At 38.9% G+C, this 17033-nt stretch overlaps 1 protein-coding gene across 7 annotated transcripts in view; it reads right to left on the bottom strand.

The window, feature by feature from the left end:
* The window catches only part of LOC135168360 (tyrosine-protein kinase Btk), a 47325-nt gene that overhangs the window by 2960 nt on the left and 27332 nt on the right, over window positions 1–17033 (bottom strand). For 6 of the 7 annotated variants that reach the window (XM_064132437.1, XM_064132438.1, XM_064132439.1 and 3 more), the window contains 9 exons: window positions 4259–4320; window positions 3738–3821; window positions 3499–3563; window positions 3329–3394; window positions 2328–2456; window positions 1794–1987; window positions 1229–1400; window positions 747–915; window positions 299–670 (listed from right to left, as the gene is read on the bottom strand). In XM_064132437.1, coding sequence (XP_063988507.1) covers window positions 299–670; window positions 747–915; window positions 1229–1400; window positions 1794–1987; window positions 2328–2456; window positions 3329–3394; window positions 3499–3563; window positions 3738–3821; window positions 4259–4320 — 1313 coding nt within the window. Of the gene's footprint in view, window positions 1–298; window positions 671–746; window positions 916–1228; window positions 1401–1793; window positions 1988–2327; window positions 2457–3328; window positions 3395–3498; window positions 3564–3737; window positions 3822–4258; window positions 4321–5125; window positions 5325–17033 lie in introns of those variants that run through there. The other variant, XM_064132444.1, reaches the window with a different exon arrangement.

Below are 17033 nucleotides of genomic sequence, written 5' to 3'. Positions count from 1 at the left end.
TTGAGTTTCCCCGCGATTTAATTGAATGGTGAGGTGTAGAACAGAATGTGCCACTGTTAGAAAATTTTCCCTGAAACTCCCGGTAGTTTTGGGAAATTATTTAACGTTTTAAGTAATTTTATTACCGAGGACTCAGTATTTCAGCAAAATAAAGTAGAAATGTTCAATAAATAATTCATTCCCTCGGGAAAGAAATATCGATAATTGCTTTTGTTGAATTTTGTTTTTCATAGTTGTCAACTTATGAATACAAGTTCCAAGAATCTCCAGAAGATCCTAAAACATTCATAACATTTACCTCATAAACTTCCTTGTAGCATGCCTTAGGTTTCTCGAGAATAATGCCCCGCTGAACTCTCTCAACAACCTCCGTATTCTTAAGACGACCGTAGGGCATTTTGCCGCACGTGAATACCTCCCACATTAGTACACCGTATGCCCAGACATCGGACTTTGAACTGAATCGTGTATAATTCAGCACTTCCGGTGGCGCCCACTTTATCGGAAATTTTGTTCCACCGCTGCTCGTGTATTGATCATCGAGGACATACCTAGCCAAGCCAAAATCAGCAACTTTAACGACATTCTCAGAGCCAACGAGACAATTGCGAGCTGCTAAATCACGATGTATGTAGTTGTGCCTCTCGAGATATGCCATTCCCTTGCAAACCTGCGACAAATACCACGATAATTAACGCTACTTTTTATCATCATCCCCTGGACAAATTTATCTTTTATTCCTTTACCTGTATGCACATGTCGAGTAGGAGACCAACGTTCGACGACAATGAGGCCTCGTGTCGACGGAGGTAGTTCAGCAGGGAGCCGTGTTTCATGTACTCTGTTACTATGTATATCGGTCGATCTTTACTGCAAACTCCGTAAAGCTGGACTAGGTTTCCGTTCTGGAGTTTCCTGGAGTTTAGATATGGAGGAAAGATATACATTTGTTGCTATCGTTGGTGGAAAACTATTCCAATCGCAAAATCAAAGTACTTCCAATTGTCGAATTGAACAGTCGACCAATTTCACGTCTGTTTTGAATACCACATTGACTTTTCGTTTTTTTTTTGATAAAAATATATTTCTCCGATGTTATTCGCCAAATTTGTAAATTGAAATCGGCTTTTGAATCCAAATAATGGCAGATATAGAAACTTTTTGAAGTTCCGTTGTATTGGTCCAAGTACTAGCGACAATAAATTTCGATTTATTCGATTCGACTTACGTCATGACTTTAGCCTCTTCAATAAAATCATCCTCAGACATGGTGCCCTCCTTCATCATCTTAACTGCGACATCGATGGAGCCCCGCCATTTTCCACGTCTAACTACACCAAATTGCCCAGAGCCAAGTTCCTCCAGTAGAAGAAGCTCAGCTGGATCAATCTCCCATTTATCTGTATGACATGTTATCCACTGAGAAACTTGCGTCTAAAGCCTCTTTATGCAAATAAAAAATTCTAGCAGACATGGAGCTTAAACTATATCTGAGAATCCCTAGAAAAAATTTCCAAGTACAATGGAAAATTGAAATTCCCCGGCTTCTCCAAGCCGTAAAAGTTGCTGTGCAGAAGAATCCCAATTTCAGGGAAATGCTATCGCATCGGGATCTTAGGAAGAAATTTTAAATCCAAGGGAGGGGGTATCAAAGTGGAAGATAAATTGTCGTTCCGGGAATTACAGAGATCCGATAGGGGGGAGAGAGAAAAAAAATGTGTTAAACTCGTTGATCAGAGGGCTGGCAATAAAAAAGTGAATCATGTGAGACATCATGCTTTGGTGAGCCTTACCATGACTGAGACCAGCAGTGGGTGGTACTGGTCGATCACAGGGGCTAGTTTTCAAACGACTCGCTAGACCACCGCTGTTGTGACGATGATAATTCACAAGATCAGGAATGGATCCACAGCAGTGTTTCTCCGACAGATAAAATTCACCACGTGTATTTTGTTTGATGTGATAGTGCTTGACGTGTGGATGGGGCCTGTCGAAAAAAAATGTGAATAATCAAAATACGAGTGAAACAGTGAGAGGGTGGGAGCGAAGGGGGAGAGGAATGTTGAGAGTTTTAAACAAAAAAAAGGAGGGAAGGAAATTCATGAAACATTTCGACTGCTCGTTTTATTCATTTTCAGTGACGTGTGTTTGGCACTGGAGAGGCCCTCGTAAAAGCATGATAAATATTTCACAGCATCCGCAGTTCTCCAACCACGGTAATAAACCCACCATGCAAGAACTGCTTTTTTTCCACTTTTTTTTTATGCTTCAAGTTTTGAAGGGAAGACTGGATAAAAAAAAAAGAAAGAACGAATGTAACTACTCACACTTTAGTGTAGAGTGAGAGTGTGTAGAGGCCCTTGGTGGATGAATTGCGAACGACGAAGCAACCCTCTTTGTCCTCCTGCTTCAGGAGAGACTCGGCACGTTGCCGTGACATATCACCCACATACCATCTGTAATACATTGCATGATTACTCACTCTATTTTTCTATTCTACGAAAAAATGATGTACACTTGTGAACTTTAAACTTTTCGTCGAGGATGTGCAAGTGAAATGTTACAAATTTCACGTTTATTTAAAGGGGAAAATTGTGAATTGCAGGGAATTGAGATTAATTGAGATGAGTTGGATGTGCATTGAAAACGCCCACGATTTTCATCAAATTAATGTATCACATGCGTGAGAAAAATGTGATTATTTTCATCGAGAATGTGAATATCATTAATTTCGCGGATTTTACGGAGAGAATTATTAATTATAGGGAATGGAGATCAATCAAGATAAGCTAAATATAGTACTATTGAAAGCGATTGGGCTTCCAATCGGTAAAAATTAATATTCGTTGAATTAATGTATCATATTCATAAAAAATGGGACTTTTCGTCGAGGATGTGCTGGTAAAATATCACAAATTTCACGGTGTTGTACGGAGAAAATTATTAATTACAGTGTACTGAGATTAATTGAGATAAACCGAGTGCAGTACTTTCGTGAAAAAGCCTTGAACTTATCGTCGACAATGTACAAATGAAAAATACCACTCTTCTGATTTTTTCCTAAAAAGTAATAACATTCAACGTTCATTAAACTAATGCCTGCATTCGTAGAGAATTGAATGAAAAATATTTCGACCCTAAAAAGAAAAACATTGAAGTGTAAATAATGGGTAAAAAACGTGAGGAAACAGGGGCTTACGCTGAAGGTAAAATTGGTATTGGTATTCAGTGCGAGGGGCTTTCATTGGATTTTATAAATAAAATCTCGAGATCAGATCGGATCTCTTTGACGTGCAAAGCACGGGCTTTATGATGAAAAGATACTCACTCATACTTCTGCAGTCCCAGTAGTTCCTTCTCTTTAACGTAGTTACTCGGTATATACCCAATGGATCTATTCGCCAAAATGAAACGAAAATGTTCAGACAGTTAAAAAAAAATTCCCTGTTTATTAAGGAAGAAAATTCATCAAGAAAATGTTTCATGAAAGAACCGTACCCGTGCTCATCCTTGACCTTCCACCAGTGCTCCTGAGAGTCGTCGAGAACCTCGTATTCGGCGCCCTGAAAATTTAATACTGATATCAAACGACGTTGCTTTCAACACACGGGTTTGCTTTGCTGTCTCTCATTTTTTTTTTCATTTCTCTTTAACATTTTTTTTTTCACTACTCCACTCGGGTTCTATTACACGCACATAGCAATCCCCATTTTCTGGACATACACCGGTATATTTACCTTCTCCAGTGACAAGTCACCACCCTCGATCGCCCTAAATGGATAGAGTGCAACGACAACTTTAGTCCTCAGCATCAATTTCTCCTTAAATTATAAAAAAATCGGAGTTAATTAATATTTTCATCAAATAACTGTCGAGAAATTCCGCCTGAACATGGCAATATCATTCTCAAGGGCGAATGAAAATTAATATTAATGAACTAAACATATATTAAAAAAAAATCTGAATTCATCGAGAATGTGTTTTCTCAAACAAAATTAACAAATAGATCAAGCACACCATCCACTTTATCCTCGTTAATTTCTCTTTGAATTAAAAATACCACGGACTAACGAATATTTTTTCAAACAAATTTCCGGGAAATAGTAATTGAAACTCCCAACATCACTTGGATTACCGCACAGTTATATTTTCATTCTATTTTCGTGAGATAATTGGACAACTACCTTCGATGTACCCAGTGAAAATACCTTCTCTTTCCATTAGTGAAAAATAATATTCAACGTAGTGAAAAGTTTACCTTAGCTTTTGAGGAGGGCGTCCCAGGCGTCCCGCCCGGCATTATCGGCGTCGAGGGCGCACCTGAAACATTCACAATAGCGATAAAATTGATATGAGTTCAACGAACCCCAAGACCAACGAAAGAAACTCCCTCAAAATCACCAGAATAAATTTTCCCATTCAAATATGATAATATCCCTGATTGTCTCGCTCGCTTGGCTAATAACAAACGAAGAAAAAAAAATGAGTAACAAGGGAGTTGGAAGAGGACATTTGAGTGCATCTCAGCGGGTGAGAAGCGTTGAGAACCGGAAAGGTGGAAAAAGGTACTGGGACACTCCCGGGCGGAAGTGAAAAAAAAAGTACTGAAAAAAGCAGAGGAAGGAGACCAACAAAAAAAAAAAAATGTAAAAGCCGCTCCTTTGCTACTCAGGAGCTGAGCTATGGGTGAATGACTGGGGGAAATAATGGAGACAGTGCATCCGTTCCTGTCGTTGTCATCCTTTATAAAGAATAAACAACGTTATCGATAATCATAATGAAAACTAGGTACCGAGGACGGTGCAGTGCCACGGGGATGGAACCGGGGATCGCGGGGGTGAGGGGGAGGGAAGGCAGAGAAAAACCGAAGAAAATGCTGATGAAAAGAAGGGAAATGAGATAACGAGATTGTTACTGTAGTTCTATGCAACTGACGAAATATCAATTTCACAAATACTTTCGTACTAGATATCACAAACTGTCCCCAAAAATAAACTCAAAAATTCGTACCTGGATTCATTAAATTGAATCAATAATGGATGTATCAGTTACCCGAGGGATATTCAAATTTCTCGGTTGATATTGGAAATTTATGATAATGGCCTGTTATTCGGTAAAAACTTACTCAGCAGCCACTAGATTGTAATCCATTCCATGATGAAAATTTACAATTTCACACCTATCACAATTCCCTGACAACACAAAATAATTGTCTGGGAGTGTCACATGATGATGAGAATTTATTATTCACAGTTTGGTTATTAAAATTTAAGGAAAAATAGGGGATGTGGAAGACTTTAGCCGGGTGGTAGCCGGTATGGTGGGCGCGCGTCGAGTGTGCCAAAGCGACAGGGACGATACGTCGCGGGGGCCAGTCTCCACCCTGTCTAGACAAAATCAATGCGACCCTCAAAGCCACCCCTCGGTTCAGCACGCTGACTAACGGTATGAGTTTCTTCTTCTTTTTAAATTGTTTCTTTTTATGCTCATGCACCAGCCAGCAGCATTCTTGGAGATTTTCATTATTTTAAATAGTATATTACGACACAAGGCCAGAAAGTTGGATTTCCTGGCGTGCGTGATAGAGGGCCGAGGCGAAGCCGAGGCCCGCATAGCACGTACGCCAGTGAATCCGACTTCCTGGCCGTGTGTCGTATACTATTTTTCTTGCTCCCCACCCGAAAGTGCGGTAGACCATAAATATCTTAATATTTAATAAGTGGTAACACAATCAATGGGAGCCCGCCCGACTTTTGCAAAACCGAGGCGAAGCCGAGGTTTTGCTGGTCGGGGCGGGCGAAAAGTGAGAATTGCATTCAAAAAATTTCCTATAATTGCTGCAGAAAAAGTGAAATCCAGAAAATGACTATTTATAAATATATATGATTTTTTCATTTATTTTGCTAATTATTCTCCTTATCACAATCACATCGAGAAATACTAAAAAAATATTAGTAAAATTGTCAGGCAATTTTACTAATATTTTTTTTTCTCATTTTTCTTTATGATATGTCTTTGTTACAATCTTATACGTCGTTCAGGGACTGAAAATTCTCTTGCAGATATTGGTTAAATTAATGCGCGTACATAATTTCAATTTCATTTTACATTCTTCAAACAATGGGAATATCATGTACTTCATGAGGTGCATCATGTACTTAACCAAATGTTCTCGTTTAGAACTTAAATTCATTGGAATTCAAGTAGAGTCGAACGAAACAATGACGTTAATCCATCAAATAATTACTGAATTAATATCAAATATTTTCAGGTTCGTGATGCATGTTAGTAAAACTAAATCATAAAATTAATTCTCAGAAAACTGAGGCTATATTCTAACAGAGAACCTGTCACATTTGTGTACAGTCCTCGCAACAGTCCTCGGGAAGACCGCACTTTCGGGTCGGGGAGCCAGAAAAAACATATGGGTAACGCGGGCCACAAAAGGCCTTGTTCCCGGAGCGAAATCGCGCCGGGAAGACCGCACTTTCGGGTCGGGGAGCCAGAAAATGAACTTCCGGGGTATTTTTCAATAAAATTCCAGAAGTTTTTTGAGTGATGGAAGAGAAGGGACTGAGAAGTGATAGATAAAGTGTGGGGTGGGGTTGGGGACATGGGGCTCATTTGGGAGGCAATAAATAATTTTCAATTTTGAAACTTCGATGGCAATCATTACTTATTATTATGTTTGGGTGGGTGTCGCTTTTGTAATCGAATTCATTCACACGTATAATTAATTTATTCAAATGTCGAGACTAAAAAATTCTTCAATTTGCATTTGAAATGAAAAAATGATGTTTACAATGAAACAGCTAATTGGGAGATGATATTGAGAATTTATTGGAGTGGTAATTACTAATGGAGTGATACATTAGAGTGGTAATTACCAATTAACAAACACTGAAATGTCGGTAGAATTTTTTATGGTCTTAAATCGTGGAGGAAAACAATAAGAATTCTAACATGTTCTGAGTACTGGAAATAAGGCAGCTGTTGAATGATGGATGAAGAAGTCTATGTTGCTACAATGTACACAAGATCAATCAAGAATTGAAGATTGTGCTGGAAAATTCACTGGCCAAGGGGTGCATTAACAAATTGGTTACTTTGAAGATTATGTTCTGAATTTGTCATGAGATCAGGAGGTTCTGAAGCATTTGCTTCTGAAGATGATGGTGGAAGGATATTTGTTGGAGGCAGTGCTCCTTCTGCTCAATTACAGACTCCAAGTGTGACTAATTACACCGGATATATTAGCAACAAATTAAAAAAATTATGCAGAGGGTCTCAGTTGAAAAATGAAAATTATGGAGGAAAATTTAGCTGAGAGAAGAGAGAATTACCAAACCAGTTCTTTCGAAAGATTATCTCGTGAATTAATTAAGAGTCTGGCCAAGTCCAGCTGACTGATGTTATCAGTGAATTTCATTAGAATTTTTAATCCCATCGAAGTCAGGCTTAAAAAATAAAAGGAAATCCCCCAAGTTCCTGAATAATGAAACCAAAGCACCTGCTGAATGATGGATGAAGGAGTCAATGTTGTGGCTGAACCCACAAATCGATCAAGAACTTGCCATTGTCGAGTGAAATTCACCAGGAGCCAGAGGCATTACCAAATTGGTTACTTTGAAGATTACATTTTGAATTTGTCATGAGACTGGCGAGTTCTGAAACATTTTCTCACGTAAATGATGCCAGAATAGTCACTGGTAATTGCAGCTCCACTTCATTGCAGACATTCAGCCGAGTCGTGCAATTATAGCGGTTCCATTCATCCACTATTAACTATTTACAAACCCTGAAATATTATTAAAATCCATCGTCAGTGCCTGGGCTCCACCAGTTTGAAGAAAATTCCCACAAACTCCAGTGGAATGAGCCCAACCACACTATTGAATGATGGATGGATGAGCATGCTGTACCTGTGATTATATAAGAAATATTTCTCAGGAGTTTCGTGCATCAGTTAATTGGTCAGATTATTTTTACCGTATAAATCATCGAACCCTGAGATTTCCCAACGAGACAATGTTTTCCCTCGATCAGACAGGCCAAATGGAAGTGATGAAATTACACATTGGGGGCTTGCTTACAACATGATAAGATGAGCAATTGGTTGAGGCACTGGCCCATGTGTACAACGGTTATATCTATGGGTCAGGGTTGGTCATTCGATGCCTCGGTTATCAGTGCACAGCCATCGTGTCCGCGAATTGTATATTCGATAGGATTACGGGTAATTGGTCGCAACCAGAGGGTAGAGATAGATAGCTTGGATACGGAACCACAGGGTTCCTTGTGTGTGTACGATGGACAAGGGGAGATGAGAGGGCGAGGGTTCGATACCACATCGATTTCAGAAACGGCCAATCTCCCCCACTGTGTTTCAATACCTACTTTGAATGTACCCAGTGAATTCCAAGTTCCCTCCATTCCGTGTGTACACATCAATCCATGTGACTCAGTTTAAAGTTTCAACTTGGAAAGTTCGGATGAATTAACCATGGCAAATTCACTGACCATCAATTTGTACCTAATGAGAGTTTCATTGGAACTGTACAAATATCAGCCAGTCGCAGTGTGCATTCTAATTGCCATTGTCCTGATGCAAATAATGACGTCAGATATATGAGCTGTTGAGGTTGATATTTTTGGTTGAAATGGATTCGATGGGATATTAATTAGGAGGTATTTTTAATTATGGAAAGGGCGAAATTACTAGCAAAATGGACGATTCATCTAGTCGTGTTTCTTCGAAGATTTAAATTTTGGGATCACCAAGTGAAATATGGGAATTGACTTTGTTGAAATGGTCAAATGCTCCGGTTTTGAGGTCACAATTTTCATCGTACTCATTAATTCAGTATTTCGTAAATAGTAATAAATTCTACTCAGTTAATTAATCCATCAAATTCATATCTAGAACGTTTTCAGCCGGAATTTTTACCGCTATTTAACAAGGCCAGCAGGAGACAATTAATCTCGTACCAATCGATTATTCATAGTCGTGATACATTCAAATGACCTCGCCAGCCTCCAGTCACCCAGAATTTTGCATTTGCCACCTGAAAACCCCCCAAATATCAATTTTTTCCAGACCTATTCCACCATCATCTAATCGAAAATAATTCTCCTCTCTCGTAACATTGTTATTATCAAACTCAATTGACAGGCCGTTCATTTATCCCCCAGTGAACATAAATCCATTCGTATTGAAAGCGCTGATAGATCAGCATTCATTGTGTGAAATGGGCATTTTCCACTGGATTCCAGGCGAATCTGTTCCTCGTGTGGAGTTAGTTATTGACAGTTGTCTGATCCAAGAAAAATCCCCTTCGTTATTTCCCCAAACACTGTTACACTGATTAACAAAAAAAAAATATGTGCCGAGTGCTAAAGCCGATTAGCTAAATACCTCTTTATCTTGCTCGTCCCAGGAAATAAAAGATTTTAGCTGGCGCACCAGTACATCTAAAGCCATAAGCGGATTAACATATCTTTCAAGCAGTTTCCATTTTCTCTACTTTTCAATGCATAATTTTTTTCTCATTCCTGTCCTCCCACCCCGTACCAACACCGTTATCTTGGCATTCAGGCAATCATGTTGGCCATGTACATCCACTGAGCACATACCCTGAGCTAATATAACTCACTGACACAATGGCTGAACAATGTGAACTATATCGAGATAGAATAAATGCATTAAATAGTGGATGAGGGCCCTGTCCAAGTGAATTTCCTCATGGTGGTCGAGGCCAGTGTACGAGATCACCTAATTCAACTAAACGTGCGGACACCCACACGAAAATGAAGTTTTCAACACTGAGATAAATCAATTGTCCATTTCTCTCTTGTTACTCTACCACGGGGAACAAGAAAACTAAAAGGTGAGAATTTTATTTTTTTTTTCTTCTCTTTCCATTCGGGATGAAAGCGAGAAATTAAATTTTTTCGAGACGCTTTGAAGTTTCAAGCAGTGAGAATTTTCGAGGGGATGTTTTTGCTTTTGCTGGGATACGCTCCAAGTGATTTCAACAATGAGGGTCCAATTTCTGGACATTCATGGAGAAATATTGTTTCAATTTCTGTGAGAGGTGGGTGTTATTTCGTTTTTATTCATTGCTGATGGGATTGAAATATAAATTGACAATTTTTCACACAATTTTTTGTGTATCAAAGTCACATCGATGATGGGGTCGGTGGGTCACGGTTTTATATCAAATTGCTGGCCTAGGAGCTCAGTCCTGGAGTACTTCCAAGTCCTCGAAACTTGTATTACCATGTGAATTAAGCCCGTTATCCCTTTTCCAACCCCTGGAAACGTCCAACAGAATTTCTCAGTATGGCTGATTCTGCTCTGGATATTGAGGCAGCTCCATTCTGATTAAAGCCCTGAATTTTATCATTCAACTCGTCCCATCCATAAATCACAATCTCATTGAGACATTCATTCCAATTCCATTTCCGGGAGAGAATAAGAATGTTCTCGCCGATGATCATAATAATCCAATATTTTCTCCAGGCACACGATGAAATTTAATCCATTCCAGGATTTATTATTGTTATTCAACAGCTAGAGCAAAGAGGAATGTAGACACAAGAGGTTGGGGGAAAAAATAGACCAAAAAAAAAGGAGGAAAAAAATGCAGGAGTGACTCAATTGGATTTTCAGACAAAAACTGGGCTTTAAACGAACGTGAAAAAAGGTAACAAAAATGTGGAATAAAAAAATTTCACTGCTTCAACGAGTAAAATGCAGGTCATTGGGCAATTGGTGTTGCCCAGCATTTTCGTAGGTACACACTCGTTCGTCAGTAGTTGGAACGAGCTTGGGTTGAAAAAAAAAACAGGTCAACTTCTCAGCAAAGCATAATGTGCATAAATACATTTCCAGAGCCGTAAACTCTCATCCAGAGATGGAATTAAAAATTAATGATAATTAGCCGAAATAAAATGGAAAAAAAAGCCTGAAAGTGTACGAGTGACAAATTGAATTCTGCAAGGGACTCATTACTTGGTGGTTGCGCTGAATTATAAAGCTTTGATGATTGATATGCAAGTACAGGAGTATAAACGAATTTATCTGGTAGAAAAATTATAGAATGGAATGGGAAGAATTAGCATATAAAAAAACTATTTATGTCATGTTATATTCATGTATGGTAATGTATTAAATATATGTATATTTGTATTTTTTCAAAAATAACAGTGAAAATCTGCGGAAAATTTGCATCTCATTTAAAATTGTGCTTAAATATAGATAAAATTAAAAATGGATGTTCGCCCCCGTACTTAAGTAAAAAAAGAGGAAATTATAGCTGTCCCCCGGCAATTTACGGCTACCCAACGAAATGCCGACAGAGTGATAGCGAGTTAAATTATTTTAGCTCTCAACTACTGAATTGATGTGGTTCGTGCATGCAGAGGGCGACCAAAGATACGAGAACAATTATCAATATTTAACTACTGAGTGTTGAAATGAACTCGTTCCCTGCCAAAGTGGTCAGACAAACTAACACTATTTCACTCGAAAAACCCGTTATTGTTGAATGCCTCGAGATCAGCAAGCTTAAGAACGATTTTTTTTCTGAGCTTTTGGCGAGGCACATTGCGATATCCAAAAGAGGTCCTCATAAAAATTCCATATCTCCCTTCGATCCTGAGATATCCCACAATAAATAAAATTGAACACGAGGAAAATGGAGATGACGTGCGTGGGAAGGACTTCCCTCGGCTTTTTTTCTCCGGACAAAATCCGCAATACCACCGATACTAGTCGACCGGTCAATGAAAAATTTTAGAAGCCCTATCACGTGGAATTTGTTTGACACAAAAAAACATTTCTAGGAATTTCTGGAAAAAGGCCACATGGAGTAACGGTCTCGCACGTATTCCAGCACGTGATCGCAGCATGATCTCTTTTTTTTAGAGGAATTTTTTTTTATTCGTCTGACTCTTTCCACACACCTACACAGAATTTTATTTCCACAAAAAGTCACACGAGAATCGCCCTAAAATGTACTGGAAACGTGGACTATCAGACACAACATGGAAAAGTGAAGGAAGTGAGAGAAAAAAAAAATGGCTTTACTTTCGTGAAGTTTATCGGACAGGTCAGTGACCTTCCTCGCTCCTATCCCCATTTTTTTGTAGGAGAGACGAACGAAATAGAATTTATATTCAATAGTTCAGCATGTGAAGAATAGTTTCTCTATTTCTTCAGAATTCCAAAGATATTTCCGGTGTATGATAAAAATCAGCTTTCAGCTTATCTACCAGCTCTCGGAATTAGTAAACACATAAAAGACCATTTTTTGGAAAATATTAAAAAATTATACGTTCTACATGATTGTTTAAACTTTAACTGTGAATGCCTCGTTCATTGCACGTTGTAACTCACTAAAACACGAGCAATCAATTCAACAAACTTCGTTTTTTGTTGAACCGGGAGATAAGGGTACCCGAGAAATTATGCAAATATTGAATATCCAAGTCAACGTTTCTACTGATCACTTCCTTATCTCCAGCCCCTACCAGCACAAAAAGGGGGACGAGTGATAGTCAATCAGTAGAGAGGAAAAAAGTCTTGATTTTCCGGAATGTCTTGTTGATTTCCAGGCATACGTCGCTAATTTTCCGGAATTTACCCAGGAAAACCATTATCCGAACCAAATATGCAATGAAATCTCCAGAACTGAATGATATAATTTATTTCCAGCAAAAACACTAGGGACAGAATTGAAAAAACAACAAATAAAAAATCTTTCGTCTAGTAAATGTCCAAGATTTGGGTGCCAGATATCTGAAAATCCAAATTTTCCAGTCCTCTGAAACCCACGAGACTCTGGGAATTCCTAATAATCGGCTATTGGCCCCAGCTTAATCCACGATATCAAGCAGAATATAAAATTCCATTCTTCTCCAAAGCACAAAGCTGTCTTCAGCTGTTTCATAAACTTCTCCCATGAATGGTGGGCTATCACTGATGAAAAGACAGGATTGAATAAAGAACAGGTAAACATAAAAGAAAGATTAAAACTCTGTGAAATGTCGAGTGGAAATAAAAGGAAACGTTTTCCAGTGGAGGCAATAAAGGTGAAAGGAAAACGAAAAGTATAAAGCACACGGAGAAACAGAAGGGGCAACAGGACCTGTACAGCAGTTGCGATTAAAAGAACTGAAAAAAAAAAAGAAGCCAATGATGAACGATGGGCATCTGGTGAAGTGGGCTCTCCTTGTTAAGTTGAAAAGAGGAAGAAAATGACCAGTTAGAGTCGATTGCAATTCGAGAATAACGTTGTTTCCGTGAACATCTGCAATTTCCTTCGAGAAAGTGGAAGACAGTGCGAGGGTTTCTAACTAATTAAAATTGTTGAGTACAATTACGAAGTTTGTGATAATTTTCACAGAAGATGCCCTTTAAATTCATGGGAATTTTCAAAATTTCAAAGTTATCATTGTTAATTATCCACCGATAGAGGAAAATTTTCCATGATTATTGCAACATTCTCGTGAAGAATATTCATGTGAAATTGTTGGGGAAATGTAAAATTTTTCTCGCAATTTCACGATATGATGTAACAACGCACCCGAGAAACTTCTGTTTCCCGGAATAATTTCGCAAGAATATTCAACGAAAATCTGACAGTCCGCGCTCGCTCCAAATTCAAAGGATCGTTTAATCAGAATTTCAGATAAAAATGTTACACCAGTGGAAAATCGAAGGTGTGATGTGACCCAGAGAGTTATTGCTCCTGAGAAACAATCTCAGGATTCTCCCGCACAAGTCGAGAGTGAACGAAGCAAGAGAAATGGGAGAGATTGAACAAAACGCGTTATTTACTGGGATATCACGGCTACATGGGCGGTAATCGATCTGCAAACACGACAAAACTCGATCACTTTGTCATTATTGGGTTGCAATTTGTGCTCCACAAGTGCCCTCTCGACTACTCCAACGCATCCATTCCATCCCACGGCCTGAAATCGTTCTAAAATCTCGACTTTAAAACTGTCCAAATCAACGTCAATATATATTTGCTAATAGACGTTATCGAGTTAAATGGTGTAATGGATGGCCCTTCAGTACAAAAAAATAAATTCCCTGAGGGAAAATAAATACAGTCGAGTACCTGACTATTAGGTAAAAACATAATTTTGTTAAATACTCCATTTACATACTTTACTATCCTCTCTTCAATTCACTTTATATATTTTAAACATTCAAAATGATCTTTCAAAAATATTTGTACAAATCTTCCGAAGACTTCCTCAGTCTGCCATAAATTTCTTCAAAAAAATTGATAAAATCATTTTTTTCCGGGAATCCACCCAACTCCTGCGTTAAAGAAGACCCGAGATACATTTTTAGATACGAAAAACCGTGGATTTGCTACAAATTTAGTGGATCGTAGGAACAAAGTTGTAGCCGAGGAGTTTCACCTCACTTCATTCTCTCTCCACATTTCCGAGAGACATTTCGTTTCTGAATAATTCAATAGCAGAATATCGGAGATGTGCTCAAAACGCAGGAACTCCCCCAGTACAGTCCACTGAATGAAAAACTTATCATATATTTCTTTTTTTACTCCAACTCTGTACCCACCAATGCCAATGTATTTCATAATGACGACAACATTACCATTTTATTAAATCCGCCGAGCAACAACAACAGCAAAAATGCACAATCCCGAGTTCCGGGTGCTCCGAGGGTGTGAAGAAATCTCATCTCTGAAGGATAATCTTGAGAATACCCGTGCCAAAGGGGATGAGAGGGTGGCAGGGATTTACCAACGTTTCATTAAGCATTCGTGGGCATTTTTGCAGCCATTGAAGTCGGTGTGAATTGGAAAGTAAGGAGGGGTGGGACGGGGTCCAGAGACGGCTGACGATTTGGCTGACTGTCAATGGAGCTACCAACACCATCCAATACCACATCAAGGTGATGGTTCATCCTCTCGATGGATTTAGTAATAGCCAGTCTTTGGCAACAAGCCAGAGAGCACCGATCGAAGCCCCAAAAGGGGGGGATGGGGGTTGCAGAAGAAAATTCCTCCCCCCAGTCTTTTCCATTATATCTGGGATCATCCAGAGCTCATCTCGGGGAAGGGAGAAATTTTTTTGTTGGTCCCTTCGATACAACGTTTGTTGCAACGTCAGCAATTTCTTTATACCGTGTACTCTCCCCCTGACTCGCCCACAGTGTAGTTCATCATCAGATCAGCAATTGAATAATTGTTCATCCAGTGGAGAATTCGGATATTTCGGTATTTATTTACGAGGTATATTTCAGGCTTAAGGGATTACTGATAGGCTCATTGATATGGAAACATGTTTCAACGTCACTGCTCACAGGTGATCGGAGATAATCGTTTGTACTTGGTGATTACAGGTGGAATTCAACGATCCACGTAGCGTTGTGCCCGTGATGTTTGGCCATGTTAAAAGATAGGCCGATGTCCAATGTCCTTGATGTAAAATACAAGTGTTGAATAATGATAATGTACCAAAGGTGTTGGAATTGTAAAGAAGGAAACGACCTTTTGTGGATGAAATTCTTGCATTTGTCTTGTTCCATTATTTATTGTTGTCAAGGTTCCCATGTTTGTTGTGGAAAACCATTTGATTCCGATAAAGGAATGTCGGCTTGATCAGTGTGATGTAATTGCTGAAGAGAGAGGGGCGAGGAGGGAAGGGCATAATTACTGTGCATCGTGTCTGTGACATAACATTAAAACCGTTGTTCCTCTTTAAAGAAATTCTCATGAATCAACATCCTCATTCCAAGTTCATTATCACGCATTAAAATTGACGATAATGGTTCAAGTTACTTGGGAAGCCATTGAATATATCATTCGATGAATATATCAGCTGTAATTGAAGCCGGTGAGGGCCATTGAAAGTGCTTAACTGCGATGAGAAACTGAATTTCAGTGAATTGAACTCGATCAAATTTTGAGAGAGCCGTAAAAGTTGAGAGTTGAATGATGAAAATTTTTATGCCCCCGCGGCAACTTTCCGCCATTCGTCGTCATATTGAATGTCTTATTAATGTGATTGGTAGTGGATTCACGTTACCATGGGACAAAATGGAAGATTGAAACAATGGATCAGTGACGCAAGCCCATGACAAAGACAATTTCCCCCTTTCGGTGCTTATTCCGCGTTAAAAAAAAATCTTTGAATTATCTCCTGGGAGTCTCCAACACTCGGAGGACAATCTATTCATTTATTTATTTATAAAAATTGTTTCAAGTCCGTGAAGCTCACCATCACCGGTCCCCCGAAGAAAGAAAATATTTCAAATATTTCCCAGGGATATTTTTCCTTGTGGGCGGTCCAATAAATATTGATACACGAAAATATATCTGACGATCAAACAAAGGGGAAATGTAACACTGCACACAATTGTCGAATGACGCAAATGATCAAATATTCAAGCAAACAGAGTAACCATGGAGCATAACTCCATTTTGGGATGAAAGAGGAAGGGGTGAGGATTTTTTAATTAACAAAAATAATGACGACGCACTAAATAACGGAGTGCGGAAGCTATTGATCAGGAAGTCATGTGAAATCCATTCGAGATGTTAGTCGACTATAACGTGAATTCGCGAAACTGGAAATAGGAGCGAATCGTAGCGTATCAGGACTGATATCTTCAATATTACAAAGGTAGTACGATATGTGTCGACAAGTGAGTGATGTAAATTCCTCGGGTACAGGTGGAGCATTCGGAGATATATTCCGGGATCCGATATATCGGCAGATGTTGAAGTTTTTAGACTATCGCAAGCCTATGCTATGATATCCGTACAATTGGATCGCAATTTTTTTTTTGCTTCACAGAATGGGCTCTTTGGATGAAACGGAGCGAGTGAATAAAGTGGAGAACGAGCGAATTCAATGAAATGAAATTACTAAAAATTCACGATTCGAAGGAAGACCATCTCCCTATTCTCTTGGTCCTGAATGGTGTCGTATTCTGGGCCAGAAAAAGACTGAATTTACAAGATTTTTTTTTTTTGAATTCA

The sequence above is a fragment of the Diachasmimorpha longicaudata genome, chromosome 13 (genome assembly GCF_034640455.1).
Source record: "Diachasmimorpha longicaudata isolate KC_UGA_2023 chromosome 13, iyDiaLong2, whole genome shotgun sequence".
NCBI classification, from domain to species: domain Eukaryota; kingdom Metazoa; phylum Arthropoda; class Insecta; order Hymenoptera; family Braconidae; genus Diachasmimorpha; species Diachasmimorpha longicaudata.
The sequence above is the reverse complement of the archived record's forward strand: the minus strand, read 5'-3'. Positions and strand labels throughout refer to the sequence as shown.